This window comes from Theobroma umbraticum, unplaced genomic scaffold (assembly GCF_002168275.2).
Source record: "Theobroma umbraticum cultivar Fairchild unplaced genomic scaffold, ASM216827v3 scaffold_204.0, whole genome shotgun sequence".
Taxonomy (NCBI): domain Eukaryota; kingdom Viridiplantae; phylum Streptophyta; class Magnoliopsida; order Malvales; family Malvaceae; genus Theobroma; species Theobroma umbraticum.
The window spans coordinates 2,942,254-2,961,002 of record NW_018397267.1 but is presented as its reverse complement, the minus strand read 5'-3'; the positions used below and the strand labels follow the sequence as shown (position 1 = coordinate 2,961,002).

Below are 18,749 nucleotides of genomic sequence, written 5' to 3'. Positions count from 1 at the left end.
GCTTAATTATTCCATCGTTTTTCTTTTATCATCATACATAAAACCATATACTCCTAGTAATAAAATAATGTAGTAGTATTTGAATTAGTTTGGAGGGTAAGTTGATGGTTGGAATGGATTCACCTAATCCACAAAATTCCAACCCAACATTCCAAAAGAATGACAACTAAGTTTTAGCCCTGCCCTGATCCCACCTAAAAGTTGAGAGGCAGAATGTTAAGAATTGTTATTCATATGTATTTTATCATCGTTATGTTCAAATTAATATAATAATCCATCTATCTTTCTACCTAGTACACCTTGACAGGTTAATATTGTTTTTTTTTTTTACATTTTTTTTTTTACCTGTAAGCATGAGTAGTGGGCGACAGCCAAGTAAAGGTTGGAAAGCTGCACTGCTTTTGGCTACATGTATTACTGAAACGAATAATTTACAAAATAACTAGCAAACAAGAAGAATCATAGAGTATGCTACAGTCTATTGCGATGCCGTGTGGCTTACCCAGGAGAGAACCAAACCCTACTTTATATGGATTAAATTATTATCTTGATCGTGATTGATTCATTATTAAATAGAGAGTGAATGTGATTTGGGTTAGGGATGGAATTCCATTTCGCAACTCTAAGACCAATCAAAACAACAAACTGTGGGGGAGAGTGGCCAGGGTTTGTTGATAGATCAGCATTCTTAGCCCAAGCAAAGTGGGCTACCACAATCAATTATAATTTTCTGGCCCAGAAGACTAGACCCATTTATGAATTGGGAAAGAAGAGTAGCACGAGCATGACATGACAATAACCGAGTGGGGGAAGACACGAGTGGAGAAATCAACGTGGGTTTTTAGTATTATCTTGCATGTGGATTGGTTTTATTTGTTATATAGCAACATGCTAAACATATATGATTGGATTCTTGTAAAGCTAATGACGTGATCATCACTCGCAAAATAATTAAGCAACAAAAATTGGTATTGTAAAACGACGAGTCATTCACGGACACCAACAAACTTGCAAGAAGGGTCAAAAAGAGCTGGAGATTAATAATCTTTGAAGCAATCTTTTTCTTACACTAATCTTGTCCTTGCAAATATATGGAAGGTTAAAAGTTGAAAATCAAATCAAAATATGCATTTCATTTTATATATACACACATATATATAGATTAAAAAATTTAAAACTAATTAAACGAAATACAATTATTATTAATCAAGTACTCCTGTATAATTTTTTCTTTGAATTATTTTGAATGTGCGTATTGTTATCCTTCCATACACTTTGTAACTAATGCCAATAGGATAATATTTTACATTTTTTATCCAAATCTTGATAAGTACGGAAGCCAAAGCATGAAAATGTACAAAGTTATTTGAGAAAGCTAATTGTCCTATCGTATCTTCCTTAGACTTTAATGAAGATATTTAAATTATTTTGTCCTCAAATTGATAGATTTGATATCTTGGGTAGATTTTGATATGGAGTCACAACTCAGAAGTGTCAGCAAAGACATTTTCTACGGAATTCTGGAAAAGATTTCACCAACTTTCCGAAACAAGCAATAAACAAACAGAAAAAACCATGTTTATCTTTTCATGAGGGCCAAAGGCAGATTGTCAGGGCACTTTCTGATTCATGCACATAAAACATCCATCATCCACTGCATCAATCACCCACTCACATGGAGTGCAATCATAAAAAAGAAAGAAGGGGCGACATTTTTTTTTTTTCTAAATTTATTTTACTCATTTGATTTTAAGTTCACGACTTTCTCGAGAATGAAACAGGAAAAAAAGAAAGACAAAAAACAAAGTCAAAGTTCTCTTATTGGTTGCGCGTCTTTAATTCTCAAATCCTCGGCAACACCGCAGCTATAGCCCACGGATCCCAAAAAACTTGATCTGTGTCATATCGAACGGTGATTAAATGCAGATTGCTACATGCTGAGTTGATGTCGGTGGCAGGGGATAAGGAGAAGGGCGAGGTCCACAAATGAGATATGCCGACGTGTAGTGCACGCATCCTCGTACCCACCGTTAAGGACGGAACACGTGGTGACCGGCAAATAGGGAGACCGGTCTGTTTGGTAGGGGGGAAATGGTTAGGTTTGTAAAAGAAAGGTTACGGGTCTGCCTGTGTACGCTTCACAAAGAGTGACGTAATACGTTACACTTATACATCGATCGCTCCCCGCCCGAATGTGTTGAGCTGTCACGTGGAAAAAGTCACCGCGTCTCTCTCCTCGTTAATTCCCACGTAGATTACTCCCGTTGTACTCTCTAACCAAATGGGAGAAAATCATCCAATTATCATAATAATAGTTTTTTTAAAAGCATCATAACAATAAATATCAAGTGCGGAACGTTTATGTTACATCAAAAATGATTGAAATGTAGAAAATTTACATCAATGAATGATAGTCATTTTCAATAATTTGAATACTAATTAAATAAAATTTTAAATTATTTTAAAAATATATAAATAAGATTTAATTTTTTTATTATATTTAATAAAATTTTTATATTTTTACTTTTAATCAAATAAATTTTTAAATTTAATAATTAATTAATTATTATTAATAAAAATATCACTTGTTATTTTATATTTATATAACGTTGACATATCATTAATGTAATAATGAAATATATCACATAATTATTCTATTATATTAAATTAGTATGTCATATAATTATTAATTATGATATGTTAGCATATTATGTTAACGTTGCGTAATATGAAATGATAAATAAAATTTTATCTAAATCATTAGTGATAAGATTTTATTTGATTTAAAATAAAAATATAAAAAATTAATTAAACATAATAAAAGTATAAAGATTTATTTAAATTTTTTAAAAAAATTTAAAGAGTGTTTTTTATATATCATGTCAATAAAATTTTATAAACAAAGGATTATACTCTCGTATACGACCTTTTTTAATTAGGCAACTGTTTTTTTTAAAGTAAACTCCACCTTTAATTTTGTGTTTTTAACATTTTCTTCCTTGCAGTTTTTATTTTTCTTAATTAATAGCATGTGAATATTTTTGAATGAATACATTGTCTCATACTACTACTAAAATTATGAAAATATCTTAAATTTAAAATTAATACATTTGTTGACATTTAAAGATATTTTATAATTTTACTAATCAAAAATTAATACACCCTTGTAATTTCAATTTTTTAAAAAATTAAATTCTACCTACATAGCTTGTAATTTCAATTTTTATCATATTTTGTGTTTTTAATTTTCAGATTAACATCGTGTGATCCTTTTTTTAAATGATAACTTAGAATTGTTGAGAAAATTCTTGAAAATAACCTGACATGCTAACATGTAAATTAAAAAAACCCTCTAAAACAAAAACTAATAAAAAAAACCTAAAATAGAAAAACAAAACGAGAGTATATTCCCCTCTTATTTAAAGGCATCTTCTTTCTCCAACCCCTTAACAAATTCAATTTCTTTAGACCACTCAGTCTCCCACCCAACAAAAAGGAAAAAAAAAGAGCACACTCAATTGTCCTCCTTCGAATGGCCAATCATTAACCATTCAAATTTCATTCTCTCAAATAACCAAACCCTAACATCCACCACAATGAATTGCAGCTCCGTCGCCACCGCCAAGAAAGACGCAAACGGTGCCCAAGCTCTTATCTTAGGACGCTACGAAGTCGGGAAACTCCTCGGACACGGCACTTTCGCTAAAGTTTACCATGCGCGCAACGTCAAATCCGGTGACAGTGTAGCCATCAAAGTGATCGACAAGGAAAAAATCCTTAAAGGTGGCTTAATTGCTCACATCAAGCGCGAGATCGCCATCCTACGCCGCGTTCGTCACCCGAACATCGTCCAACTCTTCGAAGTTATGGCCACCAAATCCAAAATCTACTTCGTCATGGAATACGTACGCGGGGGTGAACTCTTTAACAAAGTTGCCAAAGGCCGATTAAAAGAAGACGCCGCCAGAAAATACTTCCAGCAATTAATCTCAGCTGTCAATTTTTGTCACGCGCGCGGCGTTTACCATCGCGACTTGAAGCCCGAGAATCTACTGCTAGACGAAGAAGGGAATTTAAAAGTCTCCGATTTCGGGTTGAGCGCCGTTTCGGATCAGATCCGGCAAGACGGTTTGTTTCATACGTTTTGCGGGACCCCTGCTTACGTGGCACCGGAAGTTTTGGCGAGGAAAGGATACGATGCGGCGAAAGTAGATATCTGGTCTTGCGGGGTAATATTATTTGTTTTAATGGCGGGGTATTTACCGTTTCACGATCACAACGTTATGGCTATGTACAAGAAGATTTACAAGGGTGAGTTCAGGTGTCCGAGATGGTTTTCACCTGAGTTAACTCGGCTACTTACGAAGCTTCTGGATACGAATCCGGAAAAGAGAATAACGATTCCGGAAATCATGGAGAACCGATGGTTTAAAAAGGGGTTTAAACATATTAAGTTTTACATTGAAGATGATAAATTATGCAATGTAGGGGAGGACGTTGATGACGTGGGATCATGTTCGGACCAGTCATCGTTGTCTGAATCAGAAGCTGAGTTCGAAACTCGGAGGAAAGTTACTTCACTACCAAGGCCGGCTAGTTTAAATGCGTTTGATCTTATTTCGTTTTCCCCGGGGTTTAATTTATCTGGATTGTTTGAGGAAGGAGAGGAAGGAGCAAGGTTTGTTTCCGGGGCGCCGGTTTCTAAAATTATATCCAAATTGGAGGAGATAGCGAAGGTGGTTAGATTTACAGTGAGGAAAAAGGATTGTAGAGTTAGCTTGGAGGGTTCTCGAGAAGGGGTGAAAGGGCCATTGACAATTGCTGCTGAGATATTCGAGTTGACACCTTCTTTGGTTGTTGTGGAAGTGAAGAAGAAAGGAGGGGACCGAGGAGAGTACGAGGAGTTTTGTAACAGGGAATTGAAACCTGGGTTAGAGAACTTGATGCTGGAGGAATCACGATCTACAGCTGTTGCTGCTGCCGATGTATCACATTTACCTTCGGATACGGAATAGAGAGAGAGGGGGAAGGGAAAAGGGTAAGCCTTTCTCTTTCTCTCTGTTTTCTTTTTCTTTTGCTAAGGCTTTTGTATCATAAAAAAAGTTATTCTTTTCGATTTTCATTTTGTTATGCTACTTAGGCGGAGCTTTAGTTGACTTGATATATTTGTATGATCCATTCTCGTATCGGGAAGGATAGATTAGATTACAGAGAACTGAATACGAATTCCTACTAATCTTGGCAATTGGGTTTCTGGCTTGTATATTTGATATTTCCATCCACTTTATTGAGAAATGAATTAATGAGAAATTTAATTTATATATAGTCTTCTTATAATTTTGACAATACTTTGCGTTAGCATCTGGTATGGATGTTTTTTGTTTTTCTTCATCTGTTGCTGAATTTCTACATGCAACTAGCTTTTATGTTATATTGATTATGTGGACTTTGGCCTGTTTGCTTTAAGGCAATAGCATATGGAAAGAATGACCTGATTCATAAACTTCGCTCCACTATTTTAATAGCCTTAATCTCAAACTACTTGAGGATTTGGAATAATAATTTTGTAGAAAAATAAAAACTCTAACCAGCAGAGTTTAGTATTTGCTGCTGGTAACAGAAAGTTTATAGTTCTTCTTCTTAGTTTCAAGTTTAACTGGAAGAACTAAAATCTAATGTGAACCCATAATAGGTGCGTAGCAGCTTTTGCTTTGGAGGTTTTTGTATAAATATGGACCTTCTATACGATCTAGTTGAGTTGTTTTTCTTATGAGTTTCTCCTGACCGCTCAGAGTTTTGCTAGATAGGTAGGCAGGGCTCACTCGCACTTTTGACCCTTAATAAGTGAAGCAGAAAATTGTAGACATCTTAAAGTTCAATGGAAAATGTGTACAAGGAATCTACCTGTCTAAATCTGAAAGCATGTTCATAAACGGTTATAAGTCTCTTGCAAGAATTGCTGTCATGTCTCTTCTCTGTCCATGCGTTGCATATTGCTGAAATGCGAGCCGCACAAGTAACATCACAATTCAATTTCAGCTAATTTAATTTCATGCCAAATTACTCTAACCTCACAGTTAGAGCTCCAACTAGTTGTCTGATGGGGTGTTGCTTTTCTATAAGACCGAGGTGGTTGAAAGGAAAAGGACTGCCATGAGGATTGAAATCAAAGTCCTTCTATGCCCTTCCACTGCTTTTAATTTTTTTTTTTTTTGGGTACAATAAAAAGATTTACTTAGCATTTAAGTCATCAGTTCGTTGATGTCTATTGATTTGAATTTGGCCTGTAGAATGCATTGGTAAAAGGCAATTGTACAGTTTGGGCATTTTTGAGACATTGTTCTGACATTATTCATATGTGGCCCCTCTGTTGTCCAAAGGGTTGCAACTATCACAACCCTGAGAATGAATGTTGGAACCATCATATGCATGTATGGACAAATTACAGTTGCAGCTCATTGCAATCAACAGGCATGGAGTATTCATACTCTTTTCCTCCTCTTTATCCTGGATGTCATTTTGTGGGTCCAGGAGGTCATCCATGCAATGACCTAAAATTAAAAAATAGCCGTAAACCAAGCCAGTTGGATCAGAATCTTCTGGCAAATGGTTCTGGCTTGATTTGATTATTATTACTCCTAGAAATGCTAGATCCTTCTTCTTGCGAATCCAGCTATTAATTAGCGGCATGTTCATTTCGCAAGTTGCTTAAACGAATCTGACCCTGATGATTGGACTAATTGTTCCAACAGGCGTATAAACCCTGCTATGCTTTTCAAGAACACGACAGAAACCTTAAAGAGCAAATTAAATAATGCCTTTGGTTTATTTTGTTATTGTATTTTGTTCATGCAATTGCCAATGTGCTTACCAAAAATGCCAATTGGGCATGCAAAGAGTTTATGGCTTTCCATTACTATTTGGCCACCATAGGGATTCCTTGTTTCAGTCAAGATTCGTTTGGGGAGAAGCTTAGATACATGAGCAGGAAGCGACGATGTAGATAGCATGTGCTTATTTGCAGTAAAAAATATTGACTTTTGGATCAATTTGAATGCCTTTACGGATGGTGAACTTTGGTCACGTGAGTAGGTACTTGGGTAGGGTTTATATTTTGTTTTTGTCGGATTTAGGAGGACCAATTTTCTTGGTCGAGTGCATTTTTTCCTGCTTATAGGAAGCTTTAGCTACCAGTATTCATTAGCACAGCCAAAAAATTAATGGACCACGTAGAGGAATTATGACATTAGTATGCGACTTGAAAGTTGAAACTAGCTTTCCCCTTTAGTCATTTTCTTTGTACAGTTTCAGTTATTTATTTATTTATTTAATGGACGACCTTGAATGAAATAGAGACACATAGATAAGAAATGAGTGCAAGCAAGCATCACCGATTGAAAATTCATTGGAAGTTTTTAGGCTTTTTTGGGGGCTACATTTGTTCGGATTCTGGACACATCTTTTGTGAACATCTTCTAATGGAGATATTGATTTAATTGGTCATGCTTTTTTTCTTATGTTTCGGTTGTTTTGGTCAGCCGAAATCTTGGTAGGATTGAACTTTAAAAAATTGTCAGTATTTTGTTGTGCTGTTTCTGTTTTTTCTTGGGGCATCTCAATCCAAAATCTTTTTAAGTGTAGATTTTCCATTTGATTGTCATCTTCGGATGGCGTCGAATTTGTCTTCTTGCAATGTGAGTATAAATGCCTGGAGTCTCTGTGACTCAGCTTCGTTCATGAGATTAGATAAAATGGTTGATAGCCTGCAATGGGAGTTTTGGTGGAAGCAGGCACGAGTGAGTTCATGGTGTTCTCACTGAGTCCTCGGGTTTCAGAGCAATGTCGCCAAGTTTGACCACTCAGCTTACGCTGGGGATTATTGTCTTGCAATTGAGAGGAGACAATCAAGCCTTGGCTTAATAATATCATGCACAAAGTGAAAGGTCCAGCGGCCAACTCAGATATCAGATAGTATAAAATTTAATGACATGCGAGAAGCACTGCTGACTGAAGCAGGTCTAATTTCCAGTTGGGTTCTGTCGGAGTTTTGGGGAAAAAGGCCGCCACAATCTTGGGCCTTGATCTTTTTTGTTTATGAGGTTTTCTCATGGTTTGGAGAAACCCTATATTTTTTGATGACTATTCAATTCACTTGCCGAAACTGAGAGGATTACTTCTTCAAAAGTAGGAATTCATGAGCTTGAAGCTGGGGATTCTTCGTTTGAATAGGTTGCCACACTTGGTCCTGAATTTGCAACTTATCAGACCATGCTGCAGAATACTGATACCCTTACTACAAAATCCTGCCAGAGATTTCAGCTTCTGGTGCCGATCAACATCCTACTAATTTATTTTCCAAATCGATACTACGGTGTTGTCTTAAACGGTATAGTGCGTGTAGCTTTAATAGCTCACAGCCTAGTCTCGCTGGTACCAGGAAAGTTTTTCACAATTCTGTAACTGCAGCCGACACTGAACTTTACTTTCACGTTTCAAACGCTGAACCCACCTGCCTGGTGCTGCCGGTTCTTTTGCGGTGAAGTTAATGTCTCTTTTTCTTTTGGGGACAAGAAATTAATATCTTTACTACTTTGAAACAAAGTACAAACTTAAAGCAGTTCATTATATGGTTATATAATGAAAGCATCCTTGCCTCCTAAGGTAACACAACCGTTTTATGGCCCGGACATTAAAGGTAGCAAGTGCCCATTTTGCTTTAGAAAATTCAATGCTGGGAATTTGGTAAGAACATGCACATATATCCATTTGTGGCCAGTGGGCCGTGAATCAAGACGCACCCTGGACTGGTATTGAGATTCAAATTAACAGCCAAATCGTCGTCTGCCCTAATAACATGAGCAGCCTTATTCAATTCGGCCTTTGATCAACTTCCGGTAACTATCAAAACTTGAGTTCAAGTTCAAAGGCTCGGGGACAAATCAGAACCTCTAGTAACAAGTAAGAACTTACAGTAGAGGAACCAGAATGAGTGGCATCCTCCATGTATAGCGCTTTGAAATCAGTTGAACTAATGCACCCCAACTTTTCCCAACAATTAAAAAAAAAAATATATATATATATATATATGATAAAGAAAATCATGTCATCTGGACTCTGTTAGTGCTAACTGGTTAAATGCCATGGCGAGTTGATAGGGCCGTGGCATGTAAATCTCAGACCGGACTTGTTTACAGTCATCTTGTTTATAATTTTCGCAGAAAAGTTAAATTGTGCATAAACTAAAACCCTCTTTCGCAGAAATTCAATCTACAAGATGGGAAAAGCAATTGAAACTCACTGAGGGCATGAAGCTCTATTTGGCAGCAATTCCATATATATTTGAACCAAAAAAGAAAAAATTGTAGAAACCCCTTCTATACAGGAAAAGAAAACTCAAAGCAGGTTCTGGTTATGATTGTTGCTGCTCATTTCCTTGCCAAGTCCACACTATATCCTTCAGCGAAGGCTTCAATTCTTGGTTACAGAACTTCTTATATTCTAAGGTATCCCCGGCGGTTTTGTTCAATTCTACCACATAAAAAGAAGGCGTAACTTCAAAAATCTCAGCATCTATAGCAAGCAGTCCTTTTCTCCCTTCCTTGCTGCCCTGCAATTTTACCTTTCCGTCCTTATTCTTGATGCTAAAACTCTCGGTCTGAGCTATTTGTTGAAATTTAGAAACGATATCTGTGGCTGGTTTTCTGGTCGTAAATCGTGAATAATTTCTTTGATCCAAATCTTTCTCAAACAAACCTGATAAATCAAAACCTTGTGAAAGAGAGATAATATCAAAAGCATTGAAAAAACTCGGCCTGACAGGGCTTGTTGGCACTGCTGCTTCGTTCTGAGAACTGTTTTCACGACCTGACGAGTCAAAGGCAGCATGAACATCGCTAATTAACAAGTCGATGCGACGAGCGTGAGGGGATGGTGGTGGGCTATCGATATGTTTATACCCCTTCTTAAACCAACTGTTCTCCATGAGCTTAGCCACCGTGATTCTTTGGCTTGGATTGGGGTCAAGAATCCTTGAAAGAAGCTTCCGAACTTCTGGTGGAATCCATTGTGGGCATCTGAATTCTCCTCTGCATATCTTTCTATACATTTCCATGAGATTCTGATCATGAAAAGGAAGAAAGCCTGCCAACAGAACGTAAAGAATGACCCCACATGACCAAATATCAGCCTTGGCTCCATCGTAGCCTTTCTTGTTGATGACTTCTGGTGCAACATAGGCTGGTGTTCCACAAGTCGTGTGAAGAAGACCATCTTGTCTCCTTGATTCTTTCAAAGCACTCAAGCCGAAATCCGAAACCTTCAGATTCCCATTTTCATCTAGGAGGAGATTCTCTGGCTTCAAATCCCGATGATAAACCCCCCTGCTATGGCAATAATCAACAGCTGCAATCAATTGCTGGAAATAGTGTCGGGCGGCATCTTCCTTGAGCTTCCCTTTGGCAACCTTGTTGAAAAGCTCACCACCTCTAACATATTCCATGACAAAATATATTTTGGCCTTGCTAGCCATGACCTCGTAGAGCCGAACAACATTGGGATGCCTGACAAGGCGCATAACTGAGATTTCACGCTTGATTTGATCTATTAAACCCCCTTTCATTATCTTCTCTTTATCGATAATCTTAATGGCGCAGCTTTGACCTGTTGTCAGGTTTCTGGCATGGTAAACCTTGGCGAATGTCCCTTGCCCGAGTAACCGCCCAAGCTCAAACCTGTTCATCAATATTACCCCTTTCTTCTCCATAATCTCTCCTTCTGCTACACAAATCAGTGCTGAAGGTTCTACAGGTAACAATGAATTAATGGATAAAACCATGCACTTTCTTGAACATTTTGCTATGGTTTCTTTGGTTGAGAACCGAGACAATCGGTCCTTTTTGGACAAAGGAGGAGAGAAGGGGCTAGGGGACTAAGCTGATTCAAAATTTGCCCTGCCAATAGGCACTAGGCCCGGCAAGAAATATTAATCCCCTTTGAAAATGGCACAAAACTTGGTATATTTTCTTTGTAGCAAAACTGCAAAAATCTTTACCAGAATTCCCAAAAAAAAAAAAGAAACATACAAAGAAAAACAGAAAAAGCAGACTTGTTCAAAAATAGCACAAGTTGGGTGAGCCTCTACTATTGAAGGTTTGGACATAATTTCCCTCCTATATAAAGTAACTTTCAGAGTGCTGATATTTTGGATCTTGTAAACAGGGATCGGACGGCTACAATTTGTATCTGGGAAACGTTTGGTTTTCATGCAGCATATATGGGAACTTCGATGAAAATTCTTTCTCTAGACACGCGGCTGTTAAATGGATTAACATTGAATGATGAGATGAACATGAGAATCAAGTGGTGGACATCTCCAGCCGGTAGAAAACAAACTTCGGGAATATTGTGTATATACAAAATTCAAGGAAATCCGCACAACTGGCACAAGATTTTTAGCATGTGTGGGAAAAGGGGTTACCCCGCTTTCATTTGATTAACTACTGGAAAAGCTAGATTTCCTTGGCAGTTGCTTTGGTAAAACAAGCTGAATCAGATCCTATGTATTTGGTAATCTAGCTTGGTTGCGGGTATAATTGTATTTGGCAAGTCAAAATACCTTTCTTTTGGTAAGTCAATTAGTGATTGTTTTCAAATCCTAACATAATGATCTCATTCTTTCGTAATACATTGGTTGCATTAGATCATAAGTTTGGGAAAAACCATATCCAATATCTACCAGGGAAAGTGCTTCGTTCCCTGATTGATGGATTAGAATCATAGCGGCTGGATAAAAAAGATCAGTAAAAATTATAAGGGTCTGCTGCTAACGATGAAGCTGAGCTTATGGTTCAATATGTTCCCCTAAAGCAGGAAAGAAAAGACTTCCAGTGCTGTGAATCTCTCTCCACTAGGCTATTCTGGCCACTTCATAAAAACTTCTCACGGTAGGTTTGGGACTTTCAACAGCACTGAAATTTCGGATCCATGCTTCTACCACCTCCACGTGGACGCCCAACAATCAAATGGGTCCATCTTAGCAGGGCCCTAAGCCTCTCCCTTCTACTTGAGATTTTCCATATTGGCAGACCACGTGGGTACAGTTTGGCCAACTGACCCACATATGATCAATACTTTTAGCCACAAACCCAACACAAGTTTCTGATGTGAAGAGAGAAGAGTTAGTTGCTGGAACATCGATTCCAGGCAGCAAACGACCTTATCAAGCGGGCATCCCTCGGTTGTTTGTCTTGGAGCTGGTCGACCTCAACGTCATATCACATCTTGAGTAGGTCGTTGTTCATTCTTGGGCTACATATCCGCACTACGCTTTTCTTTCGGGTTCATTAGAATCACTCGTCTGTTGGAGTCTTCTACCCTATTTATGGACAGGTAGTTGAATTGAAACCTTTGCAATGTCCTTAGTGGACCTAACCATCCAATTCTTTACGCGCCATGGCCCATACAGGAATACAGCCATGCCCTACAGTGAGTTGAGATCGCTTGCGTCTCTAAACATGATTGTGGTTGAAACACGTGAACTCTATGCAAGCTAGCTACAAGATTAATTTTAAAAAAAACTGTATGGTCATCATTTAATCAGCTGATCAGGAGCCAATGTTGTCATTTGGATCGATGTTTGGTTATAAGGAGCTTGGTGAACACCACAAAGCTAATTTTGAATTATTTCGCCAGGTTTGGCCAGAAAATAATCTTGCATTCGTATCCCTCATCTTTGTTGTTCTTGTCCTCTTGCTATATATTACTAGCTGTGAAAGATTCACGTAGAGACCAATTTGGATTGTTGAATCCATGACAGGTGATAGAAGAATTCATTCTTTTATACAAGCACAACTGTCTCCCTGCTTGTACTTCGAGGTAGACTGCTAGGCCCATATTTTGGTCTTATCCTCTTAGAGGATTTCACAACAATTGGTGGAGAGGGACCATCTTCTGAGCATTTCAACCCCAAGTTTCTCAGCTCACTACGGCACAAAAGATAGTGTTGCAGCAGGACACGGCAGAGGAAACAGGCTTCCTCAATGCCACAGCGTATGGAAAACAGTCAGCTCTTTTTACCAGGTTGCACCTGAGATGAATCTTGCTGCCGCATCCATCTCACATAGCCCAGGATCATCCCTTGGAAACCGGATTTTGCAAAAATTCTCTGTACCAAGTAAGCAATAATATCGCTATTTGCACACTGCACGTTGCAGTCATTAAACTTCCAGAATTCCTTCACAAGGGGCACACTCCACCGCCCTGATCCCTTCCCTTCCAAGACATTTGACACCAAATAAATCAGTTCTCAGTACAACAGAAACATAGCAAAGTCATCTCACCATGAACAAAGTTTCACTCCCCTGTAATGGTAGTATTGAACTTGACTTGAATCCTCTACCAATTAATGAACATATGTTTGGACTTTCTCACTTTATCCTGTTAATGGTTAACAATTAATTGGTGGTACATGGTTATTTTGTTTTGATCAAACTTTGCCTCCAGAATTTTGCACTGCGTGGATATTTTGTTCGATTTCTATACCATGGGCTTGTAAAGAGCCCCGACCATTGTTTTGTCCCATTTCTTGGATGTCTTGGGATGTCGCAACAGCTTGAAACTGGATAAACAGCAGTGATGAGCCATTGACCGCCTCCCTTCCGTTTTTTACTTTCCCCTTTCTTTAACCTCCAACCAAAATAATTCTGGACCATGTAACAGTGGATTTAAGGCATAATACTATAGTTTTGTATGAGGCATTGTGTGTTTTACTGCTTTGGAACACACTTAATAGATAAATAAGATAAACTATAAATAAATTAAAATTGTCTTTTTTTTCTTTCTCTTTTAGAGAATTAAAGAACATATTTTGTGTTCGGCTCGCACAAAATTTGGGTTTAGATCTTTTAAAATAGTGGTACAAGTTTTTGCATAATTTTAAGCATTAATTAATAAGACTCATCCATGGTGATAGACACTCTCATTTATCTAAGGGATGACATATCTATTTTTACGTTAAAAATCTCATATTTTAATTATTGAAATATTTTTTTATATATAAACGTATATTGATAAATTAATATTAAATCAATTAGCTCGGATAATGAAGACTCCTACTAAATTTTCAATCCTAATAAATTAATATTAAGTTCAATTAAATTTTTTTTTCAAACCCAATAATCCGATGGAATACTTACACCTATAGAGATTTTTCAAACCATTTTTTTTTGGAACGTTGTAAAATCTTATAATAGTATATACAGATAATTTTAGAGTACAAATCTTATTTTCACTTCACTTTACGTTTTTATTTTTATTTATTTTGGCAGGCTCTCATGTATGCTACCTGTGAGTATTAAGATGGAGTGCCCGGCCCTTCTTTTATTTATTTATTTATTTTATATGTTTCCTCTCCCGAAAAGAAAAATTGAGACCAAACAAAAAATTCAATAGATACTACTATTATATAGTTTTTGCTTATACGTCGATACTACTAGCTAATTGCATTCAGATCAACTAAAAAAGTTACCTTAAAATTTTTACATGCTTATGGTATGCATAGATTATATAGAATTCTTAGTTCCTACCATGCCTATGATCTCTTGTCTTTCCCCACTCATGCATGCAAAGGTGAAGCTTCTTACTTGCCGCGAGAAAATCCACTCCCTGCACTGGTGTCAATATGCCTAGTAATTCCTTTAGCGTGCTTAGCCTCAGCTTATCAGCCTCCTGGAGCATGCTCGCCATAGAACTCTTGTGCTCGTCCAGTGCAAGATCTACGTCCCCACTTGATTCACCGACCCGGCACAACCTTTTTGCAATCACGGCTATGGGCTGGTCTGCTATGTTCTCCTGCAAGCTCGCCAAGTTATTCGATAGTCTCTCTTCTTCCTTCATAGTCTTCATGTGCAAATCGTTTATCTTTCCCAGCTGTGTTGCTGAAATCTGGCCAAGGTCTCCCCTGACTAAGCCCTGGAGGATTTCAGGGAGGTGGAGCTCGACCTGTGACCCACAGAGTGCGTAAGTGAGTCGAATGTACATTGAGGGTCTGCAACCCGCAATCCAAAGCAAGGAGTTCTCCAAGGCAGTGTTCCATGAGGGTGCAAAAAGGCCTGAAACATCCCGGCGAGACAGTTGGTTTCTTTTGTCAATGTATTCTTGGAAACTGTTGATGGACTTCTCAGCCAGTTTGGCATACGTGTTTTCGGATGAGTTGACATCATTTTCTTTTAGGTTGAGGGCTTGGAGGAGCTCGCTTAACTCTTGTTCTTGAGTGGTCATCCATTCCTGGAAACAACATTGTAAACGTTGGTTATCACTAGCCATTTCAATTGTGCTAATTAAGCGATGAAGCCAAGGGATTTTGTTTGGGGGTTTGGGTTGTGATTACATGTGTGTCCATTTCCACATGTGAAGCCAAGGGATCCAAAGCTAGAAAAAGAAAAAAGAAGGGATGGGATTGTGTGTTTCTGTGTGCTTCAATTTGGGTTGTTTCTTTGATCTTTTTCACATGTGGAAAAAGACGAAATTTTCAATCTTGCTACCGCATCGATACTAGGACTACATTATTTTACTAGCAGTGGAGTTGTATTTTACTTCAGTTTTCGTTGGCTTATTTTTCAGGTTAAAACACAAGCTCTCCTCCGCTCGCAGGAGAGTTGATATATAGTATTCATTACTTTTCCCTAAAGCCACTTAAAGACTGATCAGGTGGGTGAGGGTTGAACTTTGAATGGACTTCCCACCCAAACTCTTGTCCAAGCGTTAAATATATCATTATAGGATCCCTAGCAGAAGGATAAAGCTTTGGCGACCCAAGCGAGACTCTAGCTAGGTCGGCTCCGGTGGTAAGAGAAGCATTAATGGAGGTATGATTTAACACATAATGCTTCACGCGATAGTTGATAAAAATGTAGAAATATTCAAATTGCATGATGCAGTTGAACTCAATTCAAACTACGAGATCATGAAACTGAATCTAAGCTTGTTGTTAAAGTCAATAAGCTTATGATCAGATAGTAGTAAATAGTAATTCATGAACGGTGTATGGTTATCTAAGTATTACATTTATCAGTCGAATATGCACATACACGTGGAAAATGTCTGCTATGACTCACCCACATGAAGATAACTCACTCACCCCACGTGCCCATGCAACACGATTAAAATCAATGCGAGTCTTTGCCAAATGCCAATTCCTTTCTCTGTTGTCTCGTTTCTGCTAACCCCTTTTTTTCTTTTTCCTGAAATTGTCGTTTCTGTTGTCCAATATTCAAGCTTGGGTGGTGGGCTTTCACTTTGTCAGGGAGGGTTCAGGCAGTGGTTTTATAGGGTGGATGGTATATGTGGCCTATGCAACGTCTACAAATTTATGTAACGTCATTGAATCAATAAAATAGTTTATGGCTTAAAGCTTGGAATATGAAAAACTTTTATCAGGTTCAGGTGGTCTGCAGGGATGGATATTAATTTGTTAGACGAAAAATGAACACAAACCATCAATTACTGTCGGTTCAAATGGAACTACAGGGAGCAGGGCTTTATTCTGAGCAGCATATAAGCTATTTCTCTCGAGTTCCAAATAAAATTCATCGTCTTTTTTCTTAGGGAATGGAATCCCAACTCTCCCAAGCGGAGAAATATATATGGTAGGGAAATTGTGTTCTCTCATAGAAAGATTCGACCCAAGAAGTCTAGAGGCCCTAGGGTTGAAATGTGAGAATCAATTGCCAATGATCACAAGTGCAATCATAGGAGACTGTGATCAAGCCAAGAGCCTGTTTGATTTGGAACGCTTGCATGAATATCAAACATGGTACGCCAAGGATCAAGAACGGAAGCTCGATTTCAAGCCAATGTGAGAATGGTACGCCTAGCTTTTGGTGTTTTGCTTTTTAAATATTTTTCTTTAAAGAAAAGCTTTAAAGAAATTAAGGTACCAACATATGATCTTTAATTGTCCCAAATTTCTGTTCTCATCAATCACTTGATTCATGGTCAAAAGATGCGAGTGCAAACTTTGGAAATAAAATGGACGTGTTTTGTAATGGGTGAAGCAATTCCCAGATGCACGTGTTTTGTAATGGGCAGAATGATTTTCTTAGTTCCAGAAAACCAAGCATGAAGCAAGTTCTTACGAAATAAAATGGAAAAACAGAAACCAGGCGCAAAGGTTTTTCACCGCAGTCAAACAAAGCTCCTATCAGAGCCCGGTTCGTAGAAGATAAAAGGGTGGGACCCAATGAAGTTTTGAGAAGCAACAGCCGGAACGAGTTCCACGTTGAACCAAGATTCTTTCCTGTGACGACACGTTTATCCACACTAGAACCTCAACACCAGCTGGTGAGAGGCATGCGTGACTCCTCGAGGCAGTCAAAGGTTGAATGGAATTAAGGGTTGGAGAGAGAAACAGAAACTACATGGACTCATGTCATCCCTCTTTTGCAAAGCGTCATGCATCAGCTCAGCCCTCCCCTGCAAAATCCACTACTAGGTCACTGCTGCGCGTAAGCCATGCACTGCCCTTTCTCACTCTAACCGTGTCCTATACTCCTTTTTCCATCTGTTATCTCCCTCAAACTTCCCCTTTACTACATGTATATATCTGTCGCATGCTGGCACATACTTTCTTCCAAGTCCTAATTAAGTCATCTCTATAACCCACACTTCACTGCCCCTTTGATTACTTGCAAAAGGTGAAAAAAAAAAAAACAATGAAGACCCCAGTTGGAGAAAGGTTCTCCCAGTTCTTCGAGAAGTGGATTTGTCAACTTGATGATTACTTGCAACAGCTTCTCAGGGTGTCGAAAGAAAGTTTAACTAGTGAAGCTGAAGAACAACGAGCTCTGGTGTCAAAACTGACAGCCCATTACAAAGAATTCTACACTGTCAAATGGACTGCTGCTCATGAAGATGTGCTTGCCTTCTATTGTCCAGTTTGGTTGAGCAAACTAGAGAATGCTTATTCATGGCTTACTGGTTGGAAACCATCTATGATATTTCGACTAGTTGAGTCAATGAGGAGGACTCGGGTGCCTGGCCCTGGTTTGACTGAGTTGACGGAGGAGCAGCTAAGAAAGATAGAGCAGTTAAGAATGAAGATAAAGTTAGAGGAAGAGAAGGTGGAGAGGGAAATGGAGAGGCAGCAAGTGGCAATGGCCGACCGCAAGATGGTCGAGCTGGTTCGTATGGCGACCCGAATAAGGAAAGGGGAGTTGGTGGGTCAGGTGGACGGGCTGGTTGAGGTGGCGATCAAGGGTATACTGGCAGGGCTGGAGAGGGTCATGAAAGCTGCTGACTGTGTGAGGCTCAAGACTCTGAAAGGAGTATTGGATGTTCTGAACCCATCGCAATCTGTGGACTTTCTGGCTGGGACTTGCATGCTTCAGATTCAGCTGAGGCAATGGGGCCAAAGAAGGGATAGCCAGAACGGGCCTAGATTGGAGCCACACAACAACGCTCTTTTCTAAGAAAAGTTACTACTGAGTTTTGTAACTGCAAGTCATGGTCTATTCTGTTCATCTGTCATCTGTCTTATCCATGAATTTGCACGCTTTACTTTCAGTTGCAATTTAGGAGTAAGAAAAGAATGTCAACAAATTGATATGTTTGCTATGTTAGTTTTTTACATCATAGACTTTAATCACGAAATACATACATCTATTACAATTGGGTACACAATCCCCATTAATGAGTATGCAACAAACTTTTATTGCAATGAAGTGTTGAGGATTAATGGGGGAAAATATTAAACA

At 38.4% G+C, this 18,749-nt stretch overlaps 4 protein-coding genes across 4 annotated transcripts; 2 read left to right on the top strand and 2 right to left on the bottom strand.

Annotated features, from left to right (window-relative positions):
• The first annotated feature begins 3,442 nt into the window (after nt 1-3,442).
• On the top strand, nt 3,443-5,321 carry LOC110424092 (CBL-interacting serine/threonine-protein kinase 12-like). The gene has a single exon (XM_021438592.2). The coding sequence runs from the start codon at nt 3,597-3,599 to the stop codon at nt 5,013-5,015; it is 1,419 nt and encodes a 472-aa protein (XP_021294267.1). The 5' UTR covers nt 3,443-3,596; the 3' UTR covers nt 5,016-5,321.
• A 3,981-nt stretch (nt 5,322-9,302) lies between these two features.
• On the bottom strand, nt 9,303-11,172 carry CIPK20 (CBL-interacting protein kinase 20). The gene is given in 2 exon segments (XM_021438516.2): nt 9,303-9,429; nt 9,431-11,172. Coding segments are annotated over 2 exon segments (1,440 nt in total). The 5' UTR covers nt 10,835-11,172; the 3' UTR covers nt 9,303-9,393.
• A 3,159-nt stretch (nt 11,173-14,331) lies between these two features.
• Nucleotides 14,332-15,520, bottom strand: DOG1 (delay of germination 1). The gene has a single exon (XM_021439048.2). The coding sequence runs from the start codon at nt 15,319-15,321 to the stop codon at nt 14,572-14,574; it is 750 nt and encodes a 249-aa protein (XP_021294723.1). The 5' UTR covers nt 15,322-15,520; the 3' UTR covers nt 14,332-14,571.
• Nucleotides 15,521-17,326: 1,806 nt separating this feature from the next.
• Nucleotides 17,327-18,643, top strand: LOC110424487 (transcription factor-like protein). The gene has a single exon (XM_021439061.2). The coding sequence runs from the start codon at nt 17,709-17,711 to the stop codon at nt 18,462-18,464; it is 756 nt and encodes a 251-aa protein (XP_021294736.1). The 5' UTR covers nt 17,327-17,708; the 3' UTR covers nt 18,465-18,643.
• The last annotated feature ends 106 nt before the right edge of the window (nt 18,644-18,749 follow it).

What these genes read in the sequence shown, in the direction of transcription:
- LOC110424092 (XM_021438592.2), top strand. Translation starts at nt 3,597, where the DNA reads ATGAATTGCAGCTCCGTCGCCACCGCCAAGAAAGACGCAAACGGTGCC.
- DOG1 (XM_021439048.2), bottom strand. Translation starts at nt 15,321, where the DNA reads ATGGCTAGTGATAACCAACGTTTACAATGTTGTTTCCAGGAATGGATG.
- LOC110424487 (XM_021439061.2), top strand. Translation starts at nt 17,709, where the DNA reads ATGAAGACCCCAGTTGGAGAAAGGTTCTCCCAGTTCTTCGAGAAGTGG.